A 22,273-nucleotide genomic window follows, 5' to 3' on the forward strand; every position below is an offset into this window, starting at 1 on the left:
TCTGCTCTGAACAGTCTTCCATTTTTGCAGCTCAAGAACAATTCCTCCACAAAACAAAGTTCACATGGGGAGCTCTGAAAAAGGGATTCACATCCTTTTAGGTTCAGAAGTGATGTGATGGCAACACAGCTCAGAACAATGTCAGCTACAAGGATAAAAGCATGGGAGTGTATCTGCCACCAACAAAGCAGCAAATTAATTCAAATTAACTGAACTTAATACCAGCAATTTGAGTCTGTCCAGCTCTATAGTAGATGGAAGCTTAAGCAGACAAGTTTAACCATAGGCTTTAATACGGATGCTGCATATAATGCAAATACATTCACACTGGCTGTCTTCCCTCACCTCATCTTGAGCATCACAAGTAGTATACAGGTAATACTAAGCACAAAAGCACTTGAAATATTTTAAATGAAATAGTTGAAGTCTAAAATTAAATTCAAATATAAGTAATGTTATAAAGTACAGGATAATCATATGTGTACACATTTTATTTATTTAAAACTAAAATCCCATCACTTATTCTTGAAGGAAGTCTGTGATTAGTTGCACAAAACAGAAACTAGGGTGGCTTTTGGCTCAGGGACACCGTTAGTATAGGAAGACTGAAAGAGCATGTCAGGGCAGAACTAGTTACAATTTTAATGTCACCACTAAAGACATAGCAGGAATTACATGTTGAAGGGAAACTATCTTCACTCTATACATACTTTCAATAGGTATGCATGTCTAGTTGTGTGCATTTACTGTTATTTAATATTATGCTAACATAAACCACAGAAAATGCCACCAAAACTGAAGCAACAGCCATCAGAAACAGGGCAGAATAATTTGTACAAATACGCAAAGATAATAATTAAATAATCTTTTTAAAAAAAACACAGAGAGAACCATTATTCCTTTAGAATCAAGTACACAAAAGATTAAATAACAGATAATTAGAAGTATTTGCAAACGACAAATGGATAGCCCAATTATGTCTTTAACTTTGAGATTTCACATATGTTCAAATGATAGGACTGCTTTAAAGATACATAAAACATAGCCAGATCATGCAGACTAGAGTGGTGTTTAACATTTGCAACTCAAGAGTTCATTTCCTAGTTTTGTTAAGAACAGCTCATATCAACAGGTAAAGACCACTTTTCAGTAGTAATAAGAACAAAGTGGCAGTCCTCAGTCCTCAAAATGGCATAAAATAGTGACCTGCACCAGTTTTAACTAAGGAAAGGGGGTGGGCAAGTAGGGGGAGAATGCACTCCACACCCATAAACCTTAAGACATGCAAGACAGAACTGCTGCCCACTCAGGTATGCTGTGTAACTGACTGAAGAGAAGCTGTGATGAGCAGTTAAGTCAGATGAAATGAAGCTTCCACTTTTTCCAGTCAGATGCTGTTTAGCCAACATAGCCACAGCTAGCGGATATTTTTTGTTTCATTTTTGAAAGTTAAACTCCTATCTAAGATCCACATACCATTTAAATTCTAAAAATTCCGAAGTGTCAACCTTCCCTTTGCTAAAAAAAAAACAGCTGAACCCAAACTCTGCAGCACTGATATATATGTAAATTTGAAGGTACAATTAAACAAATCCTCAACAAAAGTTTGTTAACCACAATTAATATGAACTACAAAGTAATTCCCAGACTAGCAGAAGGTTGCGGGGCTGGGGCGGGGGAAGGGGAGGAAGCATTTTAAATTCAGCCACTGAACAACTATTCCATAATTTTCAGCCAAAGATCACAATAAACTAAATAACGAGCAAAATTTCTATAGCTTTAGAGAATTAGTTAAGTTTTTCAAGAAGTACTAAGGACATGCTTGTTCTCCACTTCCTTGTGCTCCGTTCAAAACTGCAACACTAAAAGCAAAAAGAGGTTTTTCTGGTATTTTTTAAAGGCCTTACCTCAGTTAGTTTTGGAGGAGAACTGGTAGCAGGAGCACTTTCTGGTTTAGGAATGCTATCAATTAGCTCCAAGATACTTGTCAGCTTCTGGTCTGATATTTGGATAGAAAGTAAAGGCAGCTGTCCAGAAAGTTTGAACCTGTTTTGTAAACACAGTTATCTTTAAACTATTTTATTCAAACTTTACATAATTTCCTTCTGAAAACACACAAGTCTTCCTAGTCAGAAAACTACTCATCTAACCATTGTGTTTTGAGAGATACGTATTTAATGTCTGTTGCACGCAGAAGTTACTTAACTAGTGAACAGCCAGTTATTAATGTAATTTATACTTCCTGTAATTTATACTTCCATTTGATACAATGTCTTGCAGATCAGGACTGCAAATAATACTAATAACCACTTCTAATTTGGCTACATAAGGTATATTTTCCTCCTGATGAGAAATTGTTCCCCCTTGTTTGGCACATTTAATTTAATTACTTGTAATAAATCACATAACGGAACCTTTAAAAGTATTTTACAGACAAAAAGATGGTTTGGTTTGGTTGGGTTTTTTTGCATAAGAATGTTTACAGCCCAAAACTTCAAGCAAAGTATACACAATACGTTCTAAAAATTACATATATTTAAGCTGACTCTAGCAGTAGTCTAGATATATAACAGAGAAATAAATAGCATAGCTATAAAGGACATAACAAAAGAAGTCTTTAAAAATGAAAGCAGTAAGACATATTTTAAGCCTGTTTGAATAGGCTATGGCCAGTATCAAGTAGAATCACTTCAAATGTAGACACTGATTTTTAAAGACCTAAAACTTATTACAGTTTCTCACAGAACTGAGCAGAACAGAAGTAAGGAGAGAAGTGGCTTATGCTTTTATTACAACACCTAGTTAGAACAGATTAAGAGGTCTGTTCAAAAAGTCAGCTATCTCCCGACAGTGGGCAACAGCAGATGCTTAAACACATAGGGTGTAAGGCACAGGACCTGCCATTTCCTTCCAGTTTTGCTGTGCTTAACTCACAGCTCAGTCATCAAAAGGAACAGAATATAATACAATGGAGAAGGTATGAGGACAAAACCCCTGAAATTTCAATTACCTTCAACTAACTACAAAAGTAACTGGAAAAACAGCTCTTCATACCTGAACAAGTCAAGCATGAAATTGTACACATTAAAGCACCTAGTTTTCTACAGTTTATGAACTTCTTCACAACCTTAAGTTCTCACAGGTAATTAAATCTCAACTACTTTTGACTTTTCTTAATTCCAGTTCTGTCAGCGATAAATTTAGACTTTTTTTTTCCTTTCTTGTTCTTTTATTTTAACAGAGAAGGTCAGGGTAGATGTGTAGCTTCTGGATCTGAAAGGACCTGTCCATCTTCTGCTTAAGTGCTCCAGTTATCTAGGACACAGCAATTCTCACTTCCATTGCACTTAAACCTCCCTACAAAAAATTCATGTATATTGTTAAGACATTTTTGATGAATGTTTGTACAACAGATAGCCCATGCCGTTACATGGGAAGCGCTTAGCAGAGGCAAGGCAGATAACTGCAAGTAATCACAGGCTCACAAAAATACTCTTAAAAGCTTTAAAGGTTCAGAAAACATCTGGAAGTGGAATAAAATTATTCCCAACCTGTAGAGACTGAGTCATGGAGGAGCTAAGTACTTCAATAGATGAGGAAACCTGCGCAAAAGCTTTTTTGAAGTTCAGACTGGTTATATTAAAGAGAAAGAAATGTCAAGGATGCCATTCTCAAAAGCTGCAAATAAGTACATTCCTCTAAATTGGATATTTTTTTTCTTAAATGAACACAATTATATGGCAGAATTCTCTTAATATTGGTATCCTAATTACTGGCTTCATACACCTTCATAAACCAGATGAGAAGACTCCCAGCCACTTCCTTCAGAAGTGGGGGAAACATACCACAGGATAAAGCAAACATAAAAAAACCAATTTACACAGGCTAGAAAACTACAGAATCATATTAGTGCTTCCAAATGTCAAGTGAAAAAAACTGTAAGGAGCACTACACCCAATTCTTAGAAATGAAAGAAAGGCAGGTACTCAGATCCAACCACAGTGAAAGCCTGTCTTAAGGGTTAGGAAACGAGCAGATGAAAATACAGGTTAACAGTGAAAGGCCCTTGATACAGTGCTCTTCAACAAATGAAAGATAAATCTGTATTCTCTTCAAGGCAGCAGTATAGAAATGTGCCTTCCTCAAAGACAGCACAAAGTCCTGGTGAATTCATTACTGGGTTTGAACAATAAAATCACAAGGAATTCAACTGGATTCAATGTACAAACGTCAAAAAATAAATTAAAAAAAAATAGACACCCACACAATTAGCTGCTTTTTAGATAACTTAGTATAATAGGTGCTCTCTGAACTAAGGAATTAACTCATAAAACCCTACTACATTAAAGAAAGCAATTTTGGTACTAGTTTTTGCTGTAGATCAAATGTTTTTCCACTCACCTTTCTCAATCAAACTATGCTATTCCACAGCACAGTTCCAGATATGAATTAAAAGAGCAGGAAAAATATAATGCTGGCTCTATATGCAAGTATACTTATAAAAATGGGAATATAAAGGAGCAGCTACATGTATACTGAAAATACACTCATGTATGTGTAACTGAGGTGAGCAATACTGATTCATAATACCCTATACTCAAGTAATTACTAAAATTTAGAGGATTTTTGCTGACAAAAGCTATCATTTAATCTTTATCATTTGTGTACAATTTCATCTAGAGATCACATGAGCTTTAATATTTGTCCATAAATATTCATTAACTGAAAATTCTTTTTAAAAAAGAGAAATTATGCAGTGATTAGCGATTTGGCATTTGAAGCGACACTGATACTGACAGTAATGATGAGTTTGAGTAGTAAGATCTAGACACCAACAGAAAATAGAACATTTGATTTGGAAAATACATAACCAAATGTAAAAATTTGTCATACAATCCTAACTGGATATATACTATACCAAATTTCATGATTTCCAGACTTCTTAAAACTCAAAGTGAGAAGGAAAAGCAGCAAGCCCTTAAAGAAAAGGTCAGATCTGCACCATCAGATAAAAGGCTGCTGCACCTGCCATTTCAAGACTGGCAGATGACTCTAGCATATCGTAATACCATCAACAGAATAGAGACTGGAAGAATTTGGAGAGTAAAGGAGGTAAAAAATGAACAAGTTCGGCTGCTGTTGAGTCACAGTATCAACATGATAAGATTCTAAATGGTTACTTGCTCTTGCTACAGGTTAAAGAATTAGTTATGATCAGCAACTAACTGTGGCATACAACTTATCTAGTACTAAACTGCTGTCCATGGCATTCCTAAGAGCTGTAGACAGTGCAGGTACTCATAAAGAAGCAGCAGCTGATCTCCAAGCCGCAAAGTGACTGTATGAGAATTTGAAACACAGAAGTAATATCCATTAGGGAAAATCTTCCCAGAATCAGTCTAAACACATACAATGCCAAAAGGAGAAGCACAGCTGGTAGCCAAGACAGTTTGACAGGTAGTAGTACAATACTGCAGCAGGTGTTCTCATTAAGAGCAGAAACTCCTTAACCCATGTTATACTAGCATAACTTGGACAGATGTTGATTGCAAACCCACCTAAAAAAAGACAATTTATTGTATGACCATAGAAATGAAATCTGATTTTCTCTCCTTGGAACTTCTAACATAAAAAAAGAGATTCCTTTGAGTTGTATTTCCCTTATCTCACTTTCTCCACCAAAGAAAAAGTACAGAGGAAAAGAGAAAGATGTTTTGTAAACCCAAGCATCAAAATTCAGACTGCAGCCTCCCAGCCTTCCAGAAGGTGGCACCATTATACCATGCAATCATTGATCTGTGTTAATACACAGCACTGCTGATGCGTATTAAGGTTTTTCCTAAGTAAATCCTAAGTTCTTCATAATTGTTTTACTTCATAACCTGCCTCTTGATTTTTTCTGATTGTACTAAACAATTTTCTGCAATAGCCGAGGTCTATTTTTATGTCATTAATTTTCTGAAGTGCCTAGCTGAAATCTAAATTTCCAACAGTATTAAAAATGAAGTAAGCATATACACTAGCTTGTTGTAGCATAAAAATATGATTCTTATTAATGACATAATAAACCAAATTACCCTGTAATGCATTAATACACTAGTTTACAAGTACTTCAGAACCAACTGGACTTTATGGTAGTAGTGTCCTTATCAGGCATTAGTGAGGATGCCCTTTCCAAATCAAGCGCAAAGGTAATATCTGCCACTTTGACTCAGTGATTTTTAACAACAAAATTTCATCATTAATAGTAAAATACATTTGCTTCTGATTGAGTATAATTTCCATAACCAAAAGGTTTTTTGTTAAATAAAGCCTAAGTGCAAACCAATGCAGCTGTTTCCCTGAGAAGTCATCTCTAGTAGGTAAAATGGCACTATTAATAACTTAAGTGAAAGGGAGTATAATAGCACATTACTTTTCAGAATAAATTTGTGATGTTTATAGAAGAGACTTTGTAAGTTCATGTTTTTTGCTCATCAGTACTTTCAATGAGAACTGCAATAGTTCAAAACTATTTTTGAACTGCAAAATGAGAACAGCTACTAGAAAGACCTAATTAAAACAGCTAATAATATCTAATAAAAATCTTTAAATATATTATACATACTTATTTTAGAACATCATAACATTTTAACACCTCTTCAACATATGGCAGTTACTGCAGTTTATTCTCTATTTTTCTCAGTGAAGGTATTTTACTTCCAAGACACACACACGGCCAATGTAAAATAACGGAAGTATAATTAGATCCCTGATTTTTTTTTCTTCCCCTAAAAAAGTCATTTACCATAAAATTTCAAGATAGGAAAGAACCCACATACTTAGGCATTCTTGCATCTGTAACAACCATAGCCCTGCTAAATTCCACTTTCACGTCTAAGGGCTGCAAGATATGTTGAGATGAGCATTTCAGCTTCCGAACCTCTTGCCAGTTCTCATCTATAAGAGCAAATAAAACCTTTGTTTTAAACACTGAAAGAGATTACTTCCCATTACACATATCACTGAATTAAAGTATCTGATATTAATTAGCATATATTGTTAAAAATTCAAGTGATGTGATCTCTTTTACAGTTCTATCAATACATGCGAACATAGAAGATCTGAGCTACTTAATTTCTACCGTTCACATCTAAAGAGCTACCCCATCTACGCTACAGACTAAGGGCCCAACTCTTAAAATACATGGTACTAGAAGTTTAGGCTCTGGATTCCCCTCTGGAACCAAAGGGTTAATAGTCAAATGCTTTAGACTTCTCTGGTTCTGACTCTTTCAATATTATGAGTTCCCAATCTACCAGTGAAAGTTCCCTTCAATAAGGGATTCTCATCTTAACCCTCAAAAAATGATCAAGTTACCATTATTCATGGATTCTGCTCTGAATTGGAGGGAAACAAGGAAAAGGCACTGAAGGAAAATACTGTGAATAAATTACACCTTTATATTTATTATGCAACAAATCAAATGAGACCTCTTCAAAAATAAAGGATCTATCTGAACTTTGTTTATAGCAAAAACTAAGATTGGAATCTAAGGCCTGAAGATATGTTTTAGAAATCTGTAACACGTTCATAGCACTCAATTTAGAACATGCTCTTGAAGTATGTTCCAAAGATTCTCCACTGCTTCTCTGTTAAAAATATAAAGGCGTATAACCACTAAAATATTCCTACTCAATACAGAAGAATTACTTTCATGAATACTTACCATGTTTGCTGTACAGTAACTGTATACTGCTGAGCTGGATATCAAAACTGTCGTAAGCTCTTGACATTATATCTTCAATAGTGCTTTGTCCTACTTTGAGTTCTGATAAATCAGAACGACTTTTGCTTTTCATCTTAAAAAAAAGGCACAAAAAAAGCATAAATCAATTTCAAAAATCCCAAAGCATTAATTCCACAAATACGTGATCCTACCGTGACAAAATAGTAAACTTTTAAGTCCTCATAAGGGCACAGTCTTACAAACATCACAGCAGAGAATTAATTACTTAAAATTAGTAGCCCGTATAAAAAAAAAAAAAGAGAAAAAAAAGTATTAAACTCCATTTCTTTTTCAATGAAAAAAGCAAAATTAAAAAGGAATTAAAAATCCATGACATTTTGTACTATATATTGTATAGAATTTCCTTTAATAAGTGACTTGCACCCCCAAGTATGAAGTCTCAAATTCTTTGTAACCAGTAGAATAACTGTAAGGGGTTTATATATATGTAAGAATATTACTGCATTAGTCATCTCAGAAACATGGAATTTATTTTTGAATCCTCTTGAATTTAGTTGTGGTCTTACCCTGTTACGTGTTAGTCAAACAGAGTAAAAGGGAAGACGGCATTTGGATTGTTCGTGATCTATGTTCAAGGTCTTTCCTTTAATATCAGTCACTATCCCTTTGTCTCAGTTGTGGAATACAAGTGTGAAATACCAAAGAAGTATGGGTATGTGCCCTCTGTGCTGTTCGTCTCCAATAAAATATGGCTGTCCTCATCCTTAAATATCTACTATTTTGGATCCATATCGGTTCTTGTCAGGCTCAGATAATATTTTGGATAACCATGAAACAAACAGCTTTACATACTAGTATCCAAGACACAGCATGTCTTTTTCCAGTGCTACTGAACTACAATCACATTACAAAAATAACGTACAGATTGAAAACTCAGAATTTACTAAATTAATGTTGCCTGTGTAACCTTAATTAAGTCTGCTAATGTATCTGCATTGAGATACAGTTTAATTTTATATGCCATTTTCCCCCTTGGGAGTTGATCTTATCCAGTACATAACTGAGGGAAAAAGACTATTTGTTTTGTACTGAACATACTCATTCAACGAATGACCTACATTTCACTTAAGCATACGTCAATCAAAGTGAATACAGAATTATTAATTGTATCCTGAGAGCATTTAACTTCTGTCTTTTTGTATGGCCACATTTCTTCATCTTGCTTTCTAATTTCTATTAGACAGGAACCAATCCAAGAGTTCCATTCACTATGAAAATTACTTGTCCATCGCAGAAAGAAAAATCTCAGAAATATCTACTGGAGTCCAATTCTGAAACATTCTTCTATGTCTTATTCTGAGATAAAATTTACTAATGGTGGAGTAGATGAGTGGGCTGTTCTATTTCCCTTCCTCCATTAGATCTAGAAGGCTGTCTCAAGCACCCAACCAACATACAGATTGATTACTGAACTCTACAAAGTGCCTACAAATGACCAGTATTCAGAAGAGCTGGTAAAATAATTAGTCACTGAAGTTAACAGATCCAGTTGTAAATCCAAATTATTTTTATGATCTACACAACAATGTTTCTCACTAACTCCATTTTCTGCTCAGACAGAACTCCGGCGGGAACATGTTGCCACCCACGTGCCAGGCCGCAGGCTGTGCCTTGCTCTTCCACCAGTACAGGATAGCAACAGCGAGCACACCTGTGGGAGATGCACCCAGCCAGAGGAACCCCTCCGCTGAGCAACAGAGCTCTGGGAGGAGGTGAGTAGCTTGAGGAGTATCAGGGAGTGCAAGACAGAAGTAAGACTACTGGAACTGCACCCTACCTTCCCTGAGACAGGTCCAACAGGATGCATGATACATAGAATTCCCTATCCTCTCTCTGCCTGGCCGAACACAGTGACTTAAGGGATAGGAGGCAACAGTGACAAGTTCCTGCCCAGCACAGCAGGTCCATCTCCTCTGTGATTACTCCACCTTCTCAAGTGCCCTTGCATAACAGGTATGAGGCTCTGTAAGTATAACCAAACAATAACAAGGATGATTGTTTATCTAGTATGGAGGTGTTGCCAAGGTTAAGTCAGCCTGTGCCCTGTGTCAAAACTGCTACCATAAAGAAAAAGGCACAGGTTATTGTTCCCGTCAGAAGGCAGTCTCCTAGGGCAGAAGACCCAATACGCAGATGAGACTCACGCAGAAGCCTGTTGCCTTGCTGGGACCTGGGTTAAATACATGAAGAGAAAGCTTCCTACCCTGGAACAGCCCTCTGATTATTGACTTTTCAGGTAAGCAGCAATGAAGTTGCAAGAAGTCTAAGAGCAATCAAGACAGTCTTCAGGGTCTTGGGACAACTGGTTAAGGGATCAGGAGCCCAAGTAGCCTTCTCCTCTATTCCAGTTCCAAGGAATGATAAGGAAAGAAACGGGAAGACCCAGCAGATCAATACCAGGAGAATTTTGGGGTTTTTGATCACAGGTTGTTTTACACAACACCAGGCCTGCTGGGAACAGACAGGGTACACCTGTCTGAAATGGAGTAAAAGATCTTTGCACAGGAGTTAGCCAGGCTCACTGAAAAAGCCTTAAACTAGATTTAAATAGGGAAAGGGCTAAAATCAGGCTCACTAGAGATAAGCCTGAGGGCAGCATGCCATTGTTTGACAATGTGCTAGTGAGGTCCTTCAGCCTACTATCTCGGGAGAAGCAGGGAATGGAGATCCACACAGCTGCAAAGACAAGGGTTATTGATGTTTTACAAACACAGAACTGGAGGAATTAGAACTTCTCTCCCCAAAAGGTAGCAGGATCAACAGCCCAACTAAAGTGCATCTACACCAATGCACACAGAATGAGCCACAAACAGGAGGCACTGGAAGCACTGTGCAGCAGGGAAACTACAACATAGTTGCCATCACAGAAACATGGCAGGATGACTTGCACAACTGAAGTGCTGCAATGGATGGCTATAAACTCTTCAGAAGGGGTAGGCAAGGAAGGAGAGGCAGTGGGTAGCCCAGTACATTAGGCAGCGTTTTGACTGTCTAGAGCTTAATGATGGTGACAACAGGGTTGGGTGTTTCTGGGTAAGAATCAGAGCAAAGACCAACAAGGCAGGTATCATGGTGGGGATCTGTTATACACCACCCAACAAGGATGAAGAGGAAGACAAAAAACTCTGTAAGCAGCTGGCAGAAGTCTCACAGTCACTAGCCCTTCCTCTCATGGGGGACTTCAGCTTGCCAGATGTCTGCTGGAAATAAAACACAGCAGCAGCAGAGAGGAAACAATCTAGGAGGCTCCTGGACTATGTATAAGGTGGCTCCCTCACCAACTGTGTCAGGAAGTTAACTAAGGAAGGTGCCCCACTGGACCTGCTGTTCGTGAACAGAGGACTGTTCTGGAGGCTGGAGGCCATCTTAGGCACAGTGATCACGAAATCATAAAAAGTTTTCACTTCTCAGGGAAGAAGGGGCTTCAGCAGAACTGCTACCTTTGACTTCAGGAGCGTCGACTTGGGCCTGCTTAGGAGCCTCGGACACAGTCCTGAAGGTCCAAGTGGTCCAGGAAGGCTGGACATTCTTCAAGAAGGTAAAGGTGCAGGAGCAGGCTGTCCCCGTGTGCCAAAAAACAAGCCCTTGGGGAACAAGACCAGGCCAGCTGAAGAGGGAGCTTTGGCTGGATCTCAGGAAAAAAAATGGAGAGTTTATGACTTTTGGAAGAAGGGACAAGCAGCTCTGGAGGACTACAAAGATGTCATCAGATTATGCAGGGAGAAAATTAGAAGGGCCAAAGCCCAAGTAGAACTTTACCTGGTCACTGCCATAAAAGACAATAAAAAATGCTTCTATAAATACATTAGAAACAAAAGGAGGGCCAAGGAATATCTGCATCATTTATTAGATACAAGGGAAACAGTGACAAGGAATGAGGGAAAGGCCGAGGTACTTAATGATTTCTTCATCTCAATCTTTAATAGTAAGACTCGTTGTTCTCGGGGTACCCAGCCCCGAGCTGGAATACAGGGACAGAGAGAAGAATGCAGCCCCCATAATCCAAGGGGAAATAGGCAGCAACTTCCTACACCGCTTAGACACACCAAGTCTATGGTGCTGGATGGCATCCACCCAAAGATACCGAGGTAGCCAACAAAAGTGCCCACTGAGCTCTCATGGGATAGTCTTCACGGGGTAAAAAAACTGGCTGGCTGGCCAGGCCCCATGAGTGGTGGCAAGTGGTGGCAAGCGTCATCCAGATGGTGGCTCGTCACAAGTGGTGTTCTCCAGGGGCCATGCTGGGGCCAGTCCTGTTTAATCTGAGTACCCTCAGTAAATTTGCAGATTACACCAATCTGGGGGGGAGAGCTGATCTGCTGGCGGGCAGGCAGGCTCTGCAGAGGGACCTGGGCAGGCTGGACTGATGGGCCGCAGCCAACTGTATGGAGTTCAACAGGGCTCAGTGCTGGGTCCTGCCCTTGGGTCACAGCAGCCCCACACAGAGCTACAGGCTGGGGCAGAGCGGCTGGAAAGGGCCTGGTGGGAAAGGGCCTGGGGGTGCTGGTCCACAGCCGGCTGAGCGTGAGCCAGCAGTGTGCCCAGGTGGCCAAGGCGGCCAGCAGCACCCTGGCTGGTACCAGACACAGTGTGGCCAGCAGGACCAGGGCAGCGATGGTCCCCCTGTCCTGGGCACTGGTGAGGCCGCACCTCGAACGCTGTGTTCAGGTTTGGGCCCCTCGCTGCAAGAGGGACGCTGAGGTGCTGCAGCGTGGCCAGAGAAGGGCAATGGAGCTGGTGCAGGGTCTGGAGCACAAATCTGATGGGGAGCGGCTGAGGGAACTGGGGCGGTTTAGCCTGGAGGGAAGGAGACAAGGGGAAACCTTATTGCTCTCTACAGCTGCCTGAAAGGAGGTTGTAGCCAGGTGGATGTTGGTCTCCCCCCACACTCCCTCAAGTAAAAGCAACAGGACAAGAGGAAATGGCCTTAAGTGGTGCCAGAAGAGGTTTAGATCAGTATGAGGAAAATTTTTTTCACTGAAAGGTTTGGCAAGCATTGGTACAGGCTGCCCAGGGAAGTGATTGAGTCACCATCCCTGGAAGTATTTAAGAGGCACGTAGATGTGGCACTTAGTGACATGGTTTAGTGGTGGACTTGGCAGGGCTAGGTTAACAGTCAGACTTGATGCTCTTAAAGGTCTTCTTCAACCCAAATGATTACATGATTCTATGACCAATACAGGCTGGGGGATGAGAGCAGTCCTGCAGAGCGGGACTTGGGGGTACTGGAGGGACATGAGCTGGTGATGTGCACTCGCAGCCCAGAAAGCCAACCGTATCCTGGGCTGCATCAAAAGAAGCGCTGCCAGCAGGTCAAGAGAGATCTACCCTGCCCTCATGAGGCCCCGCCCACCTCTAGAGCCCTCACCAGGAAAGACATGGACCTGTTGCAACAGGTCCAGAGGAGGGTCACAAAAATGATCAGAAGAATGGAACACCTCTCCTATAAAAAAAAGGCTGAGGGAGTTGGGGTTGTTCAGCCTGAAGAAACCTTACTGCAGCCTTTCAATGTATAAAGGCAGCTTCTAAGAAAGATGGAGCGAGACTTCTTACCAAGGTCTGCTGTGATAGACAAGGGGTAACGGTTTTAAACTAAAAGAGGGCTGATGTAAACCAGATAAGCAAAAAATTTTTTACAATGAGAGTGGTGAAACAGTGGAGCAGGTTGCCTAGAGGGGTGGCAGATGCCCCATCCCTGGAAATGTTCAAGGACAGATTAGACAGGGGTCTGAGCTGCCTGATCTAACTGAAGACGTTCATGTTCGTTGCAGGGGCAATGCATTAGGTGATCATAAAGGTGCCTTCCAACCCAAACTATTCCATGATTTTTACTGAAACCCATATGCTCAGAAAGTCAGTCTGTGGCAGACACATAGACAATTTACTTGTTTACCAGTATTTTAGGCTTTGAAACAAATTCTTATGACAAGAGTAGATAAGGCAATCTAAACAGAGAGTAAGTGGCAGAATTATTCCTACTCAGACTGTAAGTAAAAAAAAAAAAAAAAAAAAAAAAAAGTTGTCCGTATTCACGTAAGATCATTTGTCCTGGAAAAAAATAAGTTTGCCAATGAATATGTAGAAACAGTGTCATTTTCTCATTTTTAAGTTAACTGAATGACCAAAAGGTTAACTGATAAAAAGAATAGTAACACTAAAAATCAGAGGACCATTAAATCACATAAGTAAAGAGTTTACTGTTTTGTATTTTAAGGTAAAAAATGTATAGACATTTTCCATGTAACAGTTTAAAGCATCAACAGTGGTTTTGTACCAGGCAAGGAGTAATTTCTAACAAATCTTTGGGGTGAAAGAATCTACTAAGAAGAGTTTAGTAATTTCTGCCTTGACTGGAAAGCAATTTAAAATAAATACCTAATACAAACTGCAAGGGGAACTTGTACTTAACACATACCACAAAATACAAATTAAGAAACTGGAAATCACATAAAAGCTAAACCATCATTTTCAGTAAGTTACTTCACTAGGTAAATGAATACCTTAAGACTACCAAGATCCAGAAGGAGTAAATTTGATGTATGGTCATAGAATCCCTTTTGTGGAACAATGATGTATGAAGCCATGAGGTTAATTTTGAGGTCAAGAACTTTCTGGGTTTCAATAACGTACAACAAACCTGAAAAATAATACATTTAATAAATATAAACAAAGTAATCCATACAGAAGTTATGGAATTAAAAGAAGGTATAAAAAGAAATTCAAGTCTAACTTTAAATTATTTAAATGAGCTGTGAATGCTAGATGACTAAGTTTAATTGCAGTTACAGGTGCTCTTCAGATTTCTGAACCAGTCATTACAGGCAGTCTTTAAAGAAGCACCAAGTAGATGAAATGATGACAGAAAAAATGCTAATAGACAAGTAGAGACAGCAACATGACACATGCAAATCCAAACAAGTTTCATACTGAGCAGAAATGAAATGAGAAGAACTGGAATGCGTCCCACAACTTGGCAACTGCTGAGTTAACTCATTGTGCTCTGTAGATTCAGAAATCAAGTTGTCCTGGAAGTTCTTATGGGGAGTATTCAACTGCACCGGCCAAACTGCTTGTGTTGTTACTACTGAGATACTGAAGTTTACACTAATTCTGCTGTCAAGCATCTCCATCTTCAGGTGCTGAAGATCAGCAAATATAAGGTCTTTCAAAAATGCTGTTTAGAAATCATGCAATTAGGTGGGAAAGTCAGACTGTCAGAACATTTGAGATCAAATTCTGGGGTTTTTTTGCTTATCTGAAGAGGAAAGAATAGCTTGCTTTGGGTTAGCACTGAACACTCCCTTAGGATACTACCACAATCCATTTAATATTTACCAGGTCCAACAAGCTGATGATCACAGAAGTAGAGATAGTGAGTTACAAAGATGAAAACATGACACTGCAACACGCTCAACGTTGCTAAGAAAGCAATTAAAACCATTCCAACATTTACTAAAGCTTGTCCTGCCACAGGAGAGCTAGATTAGTCAATGAAGAACTGGATGGCAATCACACTTCAGGATTTGCAAGATAAAATTACTTGGATTAATAAACATATTAACATTTTTTCAGTTCCCAATACCTAACTGTATTTGAGTGATGTAAAAAATTCAAGAAACTACTTTTATTTCCCCTTCATTTGGGAAGGGAACACAGCTGAGTCCATAAAGTAAACTCTGGGAAACTAAGCTTTTGTCTTGTCTTCTAGTGGTGCTGAAAATCATAAGTATTTTGGTGTAGCAAGTTCCTTCCCTTCTGCAGTTCACAGTTTCCCAATGTTGTCCAGCTACCTTCTGCTGCTTGAAAGAAAAGGTTAAGAATTCTTCCCCAAGGACTTCAAGTCTAAATGAATTATTTTGATATGTTTTGGGGTTTTTTTATTCTACCTCTGAGACTGCCATAGTCCCCTGCAAACACAATATTCTGCAGATCAAATCTTTCCCTGGTAATTCTCTAAGTCTCAGCCAAGATTTTACAAGCAATGCACGGCATTTTTATTTTTTTTTTTTTAGAAATTTTCACCAAGCTTCTCATTTGCAAGTTGAACAAGCCTTTAGATTACTATGGCCAAATCAGCACTCTTGTGATGGTAAGAATCATTGGATATACCTCTAAAGTAATGCTATGCTTAAATTATAGTAGATACATAGCATAATCTCATATTTCTGGGGGAAAAAAAAATCCATCATGATCAGAACCAGAGTATTCAGTGGTAGTAAGCAGAGAGCCAAGCATACCAAATCTAAGCAAATTTTTGTCCAATTAATCTCAGGAATGAACTGTGGTATCCATACATTTAGTAGTGCTGGAGAGGTTTCTCATAGAAAAGACATGCAAGTTGATCCACCTAACTTTTACTGGTTCATCTGACATTATTCGTTAATTTAACAGTTCAGTCAAAGAACTAATGAATAGAAATATAACTGATGCCTGATTTCATTCCTGATATTAGCTTACCAAAAGCAATCTATTAACTACCTATTATGCTTGAGTCTTCTCTAACTGCTTTCACTTATTACTACTGCGTATTCACATTTTTTTGAGTGTACAATATTAATTGGTTCCAAATTTAAATGTTAAAAAAAAAAATCATTCATTTTTCCTTCCAAAAAGGATTTCTATGTGAAATCTCCCCTTAGTATCCTCTCCCATCCACAGTCAGAGACAGGACACTGCGTTGGACATGCCTCTGATCTAAAAACCCTCAGATATCCTTACTGGAACAAGTTAATTCCACAAATCCTAGTTTTAAAAGTATTGACCATTTTAATTAATGTGTCAAAATATAAGATCTCTAGACATAAAAAGCTAAGATAAAATGAAAAATAGAGAAATGGCTTTTATTCTGAGTAACTGGAAGATAGATAAATACAGTTGATATGACTGGATCCGAGTCATTCCAAATCAAAATCAACATTTACCAAGGAATAAAGTGGAAAGCACCTAAAAAAAGGCAGCTAGAGTCCTGAAAAGTAACAACTCCAGCAAGGATGTAGGGGTTTCATTAGAGGACCACTATCAGTTTTTAAAGACTATGAAACAATTGGGGCCATTTAGATATTTAATGATGAAAGTAACACGCTGTTTTTAACTCTGCATGAAGTACAAGAAAATAAATATGGAAATACTACCTCAGGGTGCAGAGCATATTTTACAAAGGAAGCTGAAGTTAAAAAAGATAGAGACAAAACTATCCAATACCTAGAACAAATGCTCTGTAATGAGATTGAAGAATTCAGCTTATTTAGGTGTTGCATTAGAAAGCTATGAGTTAGATCCATGCATCTCAATACGGAAAGATTGTATTTTCATACTCCTGGAATCTAAAAATTTGTCTGAGTGTGCAGCTGGAAGAGAATGCGGCACTTACCCGTTGATGTTTTTTCACGAAACTCTTCAAGCTTCATCAGAGTTGCTGATGTTAATTGCTCTAAATGTACATCTTTTGGAGGCCTGAAGAAATCCACTAAGCTATTTATTGTCATCTGTTCAAACGAAGCAAAAATAATACATGGAAAATTTACTATTAAGTAAGATATTTCAAGATTTATACCTTATCCAAGTATTCACTTACTGCATCATATACTATTTCCAATGGCTGTGATTCTATTCTAAGCCTCTGATCTGCCTTCTCATCCAAAGGATTAGTCTCAAACATTATACTTAAGAGTGAGGTACTGTTGTCTGAATAGACAGTTCGAGAAGAGAGGAGACAGGGTGTACACTTTTCTCGGGACATGCCTGTAACTTCAAGTGAGGCAATTTTTGTTTCAAATCTGTAAAGAAAGGTAAACAGCATATTCAGATGAAATACCCACCTGGGTAGGTACAATTAGATGGTAAACATATAAGGAATGAGCCAAAATACAAAGAATCATAAGCCAAACAAAAACCCAACAACAACGACGTATCTTCACACTACCTTAAACATAAATAGCTTAGCCTAGGGATATATCACACATATCCATGCGTTAACTGCATTTCTTTTCATTATCATTGGTGTTTATTAGCCACCCTTGAGTAAATAAGAAAGGGGGTCCCAGTTGTTCACTTCATACACTTTTCATGAGGATAGATGCCAGGACAGGGAAGAGACATGCAAATAAGAATTCTCTAGTATGAGCTCAGGAATTAGATGGCACAGCTTACACTGAGGAACAGAGAGGGAAGGGTTCCACCGCAGAGAAATAAAAGATACACCACAGGAGAAGCACAAGATTTCTAGCCTCATTACTCCAAGGAAACATTTCTGAGGTGTAGACTTATTTTTTTCAGTACCCTGTGCACCTCTTAACAGCTTTCATCTGAAGATCTTTATCTCCCAACACTCAAAGGGAAGTGTTTCACTATTATTTTTTTTTAAATTAAAACAAACAAACACCACACACTTTCTTCACTTTTCCTCAGTACGACAGCATTATTAGGGCCATTCAGATCCACAGGGTAACAAACAGGCTGCAAGCATAACTTAAGAAAAAATTATGCATAGAACTCAGCAAGGTCAATTGTACCTTAATGTCATACATAGATTCTACTAATATGTCTCAAATTAGAGGGGGCAAGGTTTGAAACAGGAAGGCTGCCCTCCCCCAGAACTTCTAAGCCATTACATGTAAAACAAAAACAAAGGATTTCATATTGCTGCTTTTCCTCATGTACTGTGAGAGCGTAAAACCAAGCCAAAATCACCAGTTACAGCTTTCTTCTGCAAATCTAAAAGCTCAACAGAAAACTAGAATTCTTCAGTCATGTTAAATGCCTAAATAACCACACCAGTGGTTATGAGATCAATTCGGTCAGATTAAGTTTCAAAGGGAGTAACAGTTGCTTCTCAAAGCAAGAAACGAGTTAGAAACTGGATTGCTTGTACATAATGATAAACTGAAACAACAAAAAAGGAGAAAATAGGTATTGGCACAAAAAATTCTGAAGATGGAATTTTATAATGGAAACAGTATCCATTGACTTTGTCAATCAGCTGCAGAATGATTATGCTTCCAAACTGCACAAAAAATGACAGTAAAGAACAGAAGTCAAAATCATGACAGAGCCTTAAAGGGACTATTAAACATCATCAACATTTTAAGGAGCAAAGAACAGTTTGATAGAGAAAGTTCACCTTATTGCCTGGGCACCTGGTCGTTGAGTAAATACTGTACTCAAGCCACTTAATGCAAATTCTACCAGCTCAGGAGTTTGCTTGTTTTCTCTTATTGATATAGACATGCTTAACAACTTCACAGAGAACTTCATGGCTTCATACTAGATATGCAGGAAAAACAACAGTGTATTATAAAATATGTTAATACAAAGAGATGAAAACCACACATAGCAGTTTGATATTGTTTTTTCAGTGCTAAGTAGCTTATACCCATAGCTGCTGTAAAAGTCATTCCCAAATAGTTATATGGAAAGGCAGGGTTAGAGTAATGCTTACAAACGTACGTCTGATGTCTCCACACCACATTTTGAGATAAAGGCCCTCTGATGTATTGTTGCAAGACAGTTCACTGCACCATGCATCCTATCTCACGTAAAGTTGATGTACCAGGCTATTTCTGAGGGTTCAGAAAAGCTGTTCTTCCCCATTACAGTCCTTCAATCACCCCTTTCCTTACCTACCCTACCTCATCTATCACTTCCAGTAAATCACTTTGTGAACTTTCTTAAAAAAGCTACAACTTTGTATGAGAATATATGAAGCATTTTGTAACTTAAACAACAATACACTACTTACATGATTTTATTGTACCTTGAGAGCAAAATTTCATTCTGAACTTTTTCAGAATATCCAACGTTTTATAACCATGCTCCTGAAACTACATCTAAGGATGCTGTTTTTCACAAAGCCAGCATGCAGGAACTTAATTACAAAGCATCAGAATAGTATTCAAGTACAAAGACAGAGCTTCAAGCAATTTTAAAAACCATTTCCTATCATCTTTATGTTTTTATTAGTAGATAAAGCTACCGATTGTTCATTATCGTAGTCAGTTACAACTTACTGATTTTGGAAGGGTTGGATCCACAGCTGTTTCACTATATCCAATTGCTGCATAAAGTTTAGCCTTCTCTTCACGTGTCATTAGCTCCTCAAGACCTGTCACATTGAAAGAAGTTAAACTCAATATAGGTATCAAAAATGTAAACACCTGTTATATGCTTTCCAGTGCTTGGTAGCTCTATAACATACAGTAGATACTGGCAACATTGTCCTGAACTCCTAAAAGCAAAAACCCTGAGGTTTAAAGCAAAGTCCCGAGTCTCCTAAAGCATGCCTTAAAAAGCAGTTATACTTTTATTCTGATGTACTGTATTTCCTAGCTTGCTAACAATAGAAGCAGTCTTTTGAGTTACTTTCCATGTTCCACAGCCTTTATTAGGTGCCTGTACTTCAGTGAATCAAACTCTAATACACTGCATGAAAGAGACAAATTATAAAGGGAATGGAAGTAAAATTGTTTACATTCCATTAACTGCTATTGTTTTCCAGCACTTTCTTCAAATCCCTACACACAGTACACTATGTACATAAACACAGGAACTGTGGCAGGAGAAGGCACAAATTAAAGACAGTTCAGAAAGACCTACAGAAGGAATTGTAAGGTACCTCTGTAACATGCAACAAACAACTTATTCAGGGAAAAAAGCCTAAGAGAAAATGTAAACGTCAATAATTTGATAGCCCAAATATTGAACAAGTCCCAAGTTCCATTGATAGGGACCTATTTTTCTAGTAAGTCATTCTTAATAATAGAAAAAATACCAATAAAAGAACATACTTGAACCCTTTACTTCCTGTTTTTGTTCATCCTTTTTTTCACCTGACCAACTCCATATCCAACTGAACCAGCCGCCAGAATTTTCATCATCTTGTTTTACACCTGGTCTGTAGATTTTTAATCCAGCCTTAGTTGCCTGAAATTTAAAAAATACTCCAAGAAGTCATTTTCTTCATGCATCTTTCTTCATTTTCTTAAGAAAAAATGCAAACCCAAAACACTAGTCAACCACTGAAAAGGCAATATGGTATTTTTTAGTTTTTCTTCTAATAATTTTTTCAAGTACACAGTGCGTAAGACCAAATCCCAACCACCTTTATGAACAAAAGGGCCAAGTAAAAGGTAGCTGATTTTAAATCAATGTTTCTTACATAGCAGATTTTCTCTATAGCTCTTATCACAAAAAAAAAAAAAATCCATAATATTACATAGTACTCTGCATTACAACAATGCACTTCTAAAGAATCATTAAACATACACATGTAAGCAATTAAATAGCCAGCACAGGCCAAATTTTAAGTGATCCCTGTATTTTTCATTTCAAAATAGATGTCCAAAGCAATAATACAAAAATCATTGCTCTTTAATAGAGTATTCACACTAAGGAATATAGAAAGCTACTCCTGGATCTAATACATACAAGCTAGAACTGTACAAAAGCCCTTCCTTTTCCCACATTCATTATTTCAATGACTAGGGGATGTCCTGCCTGATGCCAGTGATGATTCCAGTACTGCATAACCACAGAAAATGCAAGGTACATCCAGACTTGACCACTGAAAGTCTGGCATAAGGAACGGCAAACAAACATCACGTGATCTGAGAGACAGAGGAGTGCTAATTATTTCTCTTTGTGACTACTGTGATCTGAAAAAAGATAGAAATGCAGATAAGTCCTGAATTTAGAGATGCTGCAGTGAATTTGATACCCAAAGTAAGTGAGACTGGGCTTCCTTCTCAGCATTCAAAAAACCCAAGACCTCTCTGCAACACAACTGGGGAAAACAGCTGCCTATAAATCAGAACTTTCTATCCACCTACAGGCCAATGAAAGGCAGGACAAAAACAAAGGCTTCTGAACTGATACTATGAATTCACCCAGGAGAAATTATGCAAATGTAAGCTAACCGACACAAGGCCTCAAAAAGTTTGAACAAAGGCTTCCAAAGTCCTCTTACAAAGGACACCAAGTCATCAAGTATGTGTTAGAGAGAAAATGGTCCAAGGCAAGAATGGACAGAGCCTTAGAAAAAAAGTCTGTTAAACCTCTGAAATCAGAGGTTTCTAGGACACCAAGGAGTTGTTGAAGGACAACTGCCATGGAGATAAAAAAGTGATGCTTAAAGCTGTGATTCTCAACATCTTAGGCAGCAGCTGGCACCAGAATCCAAGGTAAGAAAGGCTACAGACAGAAGGGAGGTGATCTGCACTTCTGCACGGATGAAGAAAACATTTATGCAGTATGGGTACTAAAGAAATTTCCTGAAGAAATCCTGCTGAGCTTCTCCTGTCCTTCATTTACAATAGTTTAATACTGAATACAGTCATAGTCTGTGGAAAGATTACTCAGCAAGGTAAACTGCTTTGACTAGAAGTGAGAATCAAGAGCATCATCCTGTACTCCAGTTTCAGTTAATCATCTATGAAGTCTTCTCTAGAAGGAGAGCACAAAATTTCTCAAGCTGTCTGATACAGAGACTTG

General features: G+C 38.2%; 1 protein-coding gene across 5 annotated transcripts in view; it reads right to left on the bottom strand.

The window, feature by feature from the left end:
* Positions 1-22,273, bottom strand: part of VPS13A (vacuolar protein sorting 13 homolog A) — a 112,589-nt gene that overhangs the window by 71,923 nt on the left and 18,393 nt on the right. For all 5 annotated transcript variants that reach the window (XM_037372931.1, XM_037372930.1, XM_037372934.1 and 2 more), the window contains exons 15-23: positions 20,572-20,707; positions 19,795-19,889; positions 18,909-19,051; positions 17,364-17,565; positions 17,160-17,274; positions 14,290-14,426; positions 7,709-7,841; positions 6,822-6,939; positions 1,908-2,046 (exon numbers count right to left, since the gene is read on the bottom strand). In XM_037372931.1, the coding sequence (XP_037228828.1) occupies positions 1,908-2,046; positions 6,822-6,939; positions 7,709-7,841; positions 14,290-14,426; positions 17,160-17,274; positions 17,364-17,565; positions 18,909-19,051; positions 19,795-19,889; positions 20,572-20,707 (1,218 nt within the window). The remainder of the gene's footprint in view (positions 1-1,907; positions 2,047-6,821; positions 6,940-7,708; positions 7,842-14,289; positions 14,427-17,159; positions 17,275-17,363; positions 17,566-18,908; positions 19,052-19,794; positions 19,890-20,571; positions 20,708-22,273) is intronic.

Source organism: Falco rusticolus, chromosome Z (genome assembly GCF_015220075.1).
Source record: "Falco rusticolus isolate bFalRus1 chromosome Z, bFalRus1.pri, whole genome shotgun sequence".
In the NCBI taxonomy this organism is placed as follows: Eukaryota; Metazoa; Chordata; class Aves; order Falconiformes; family Falconidae; genus Falco; species Falco rusticolus.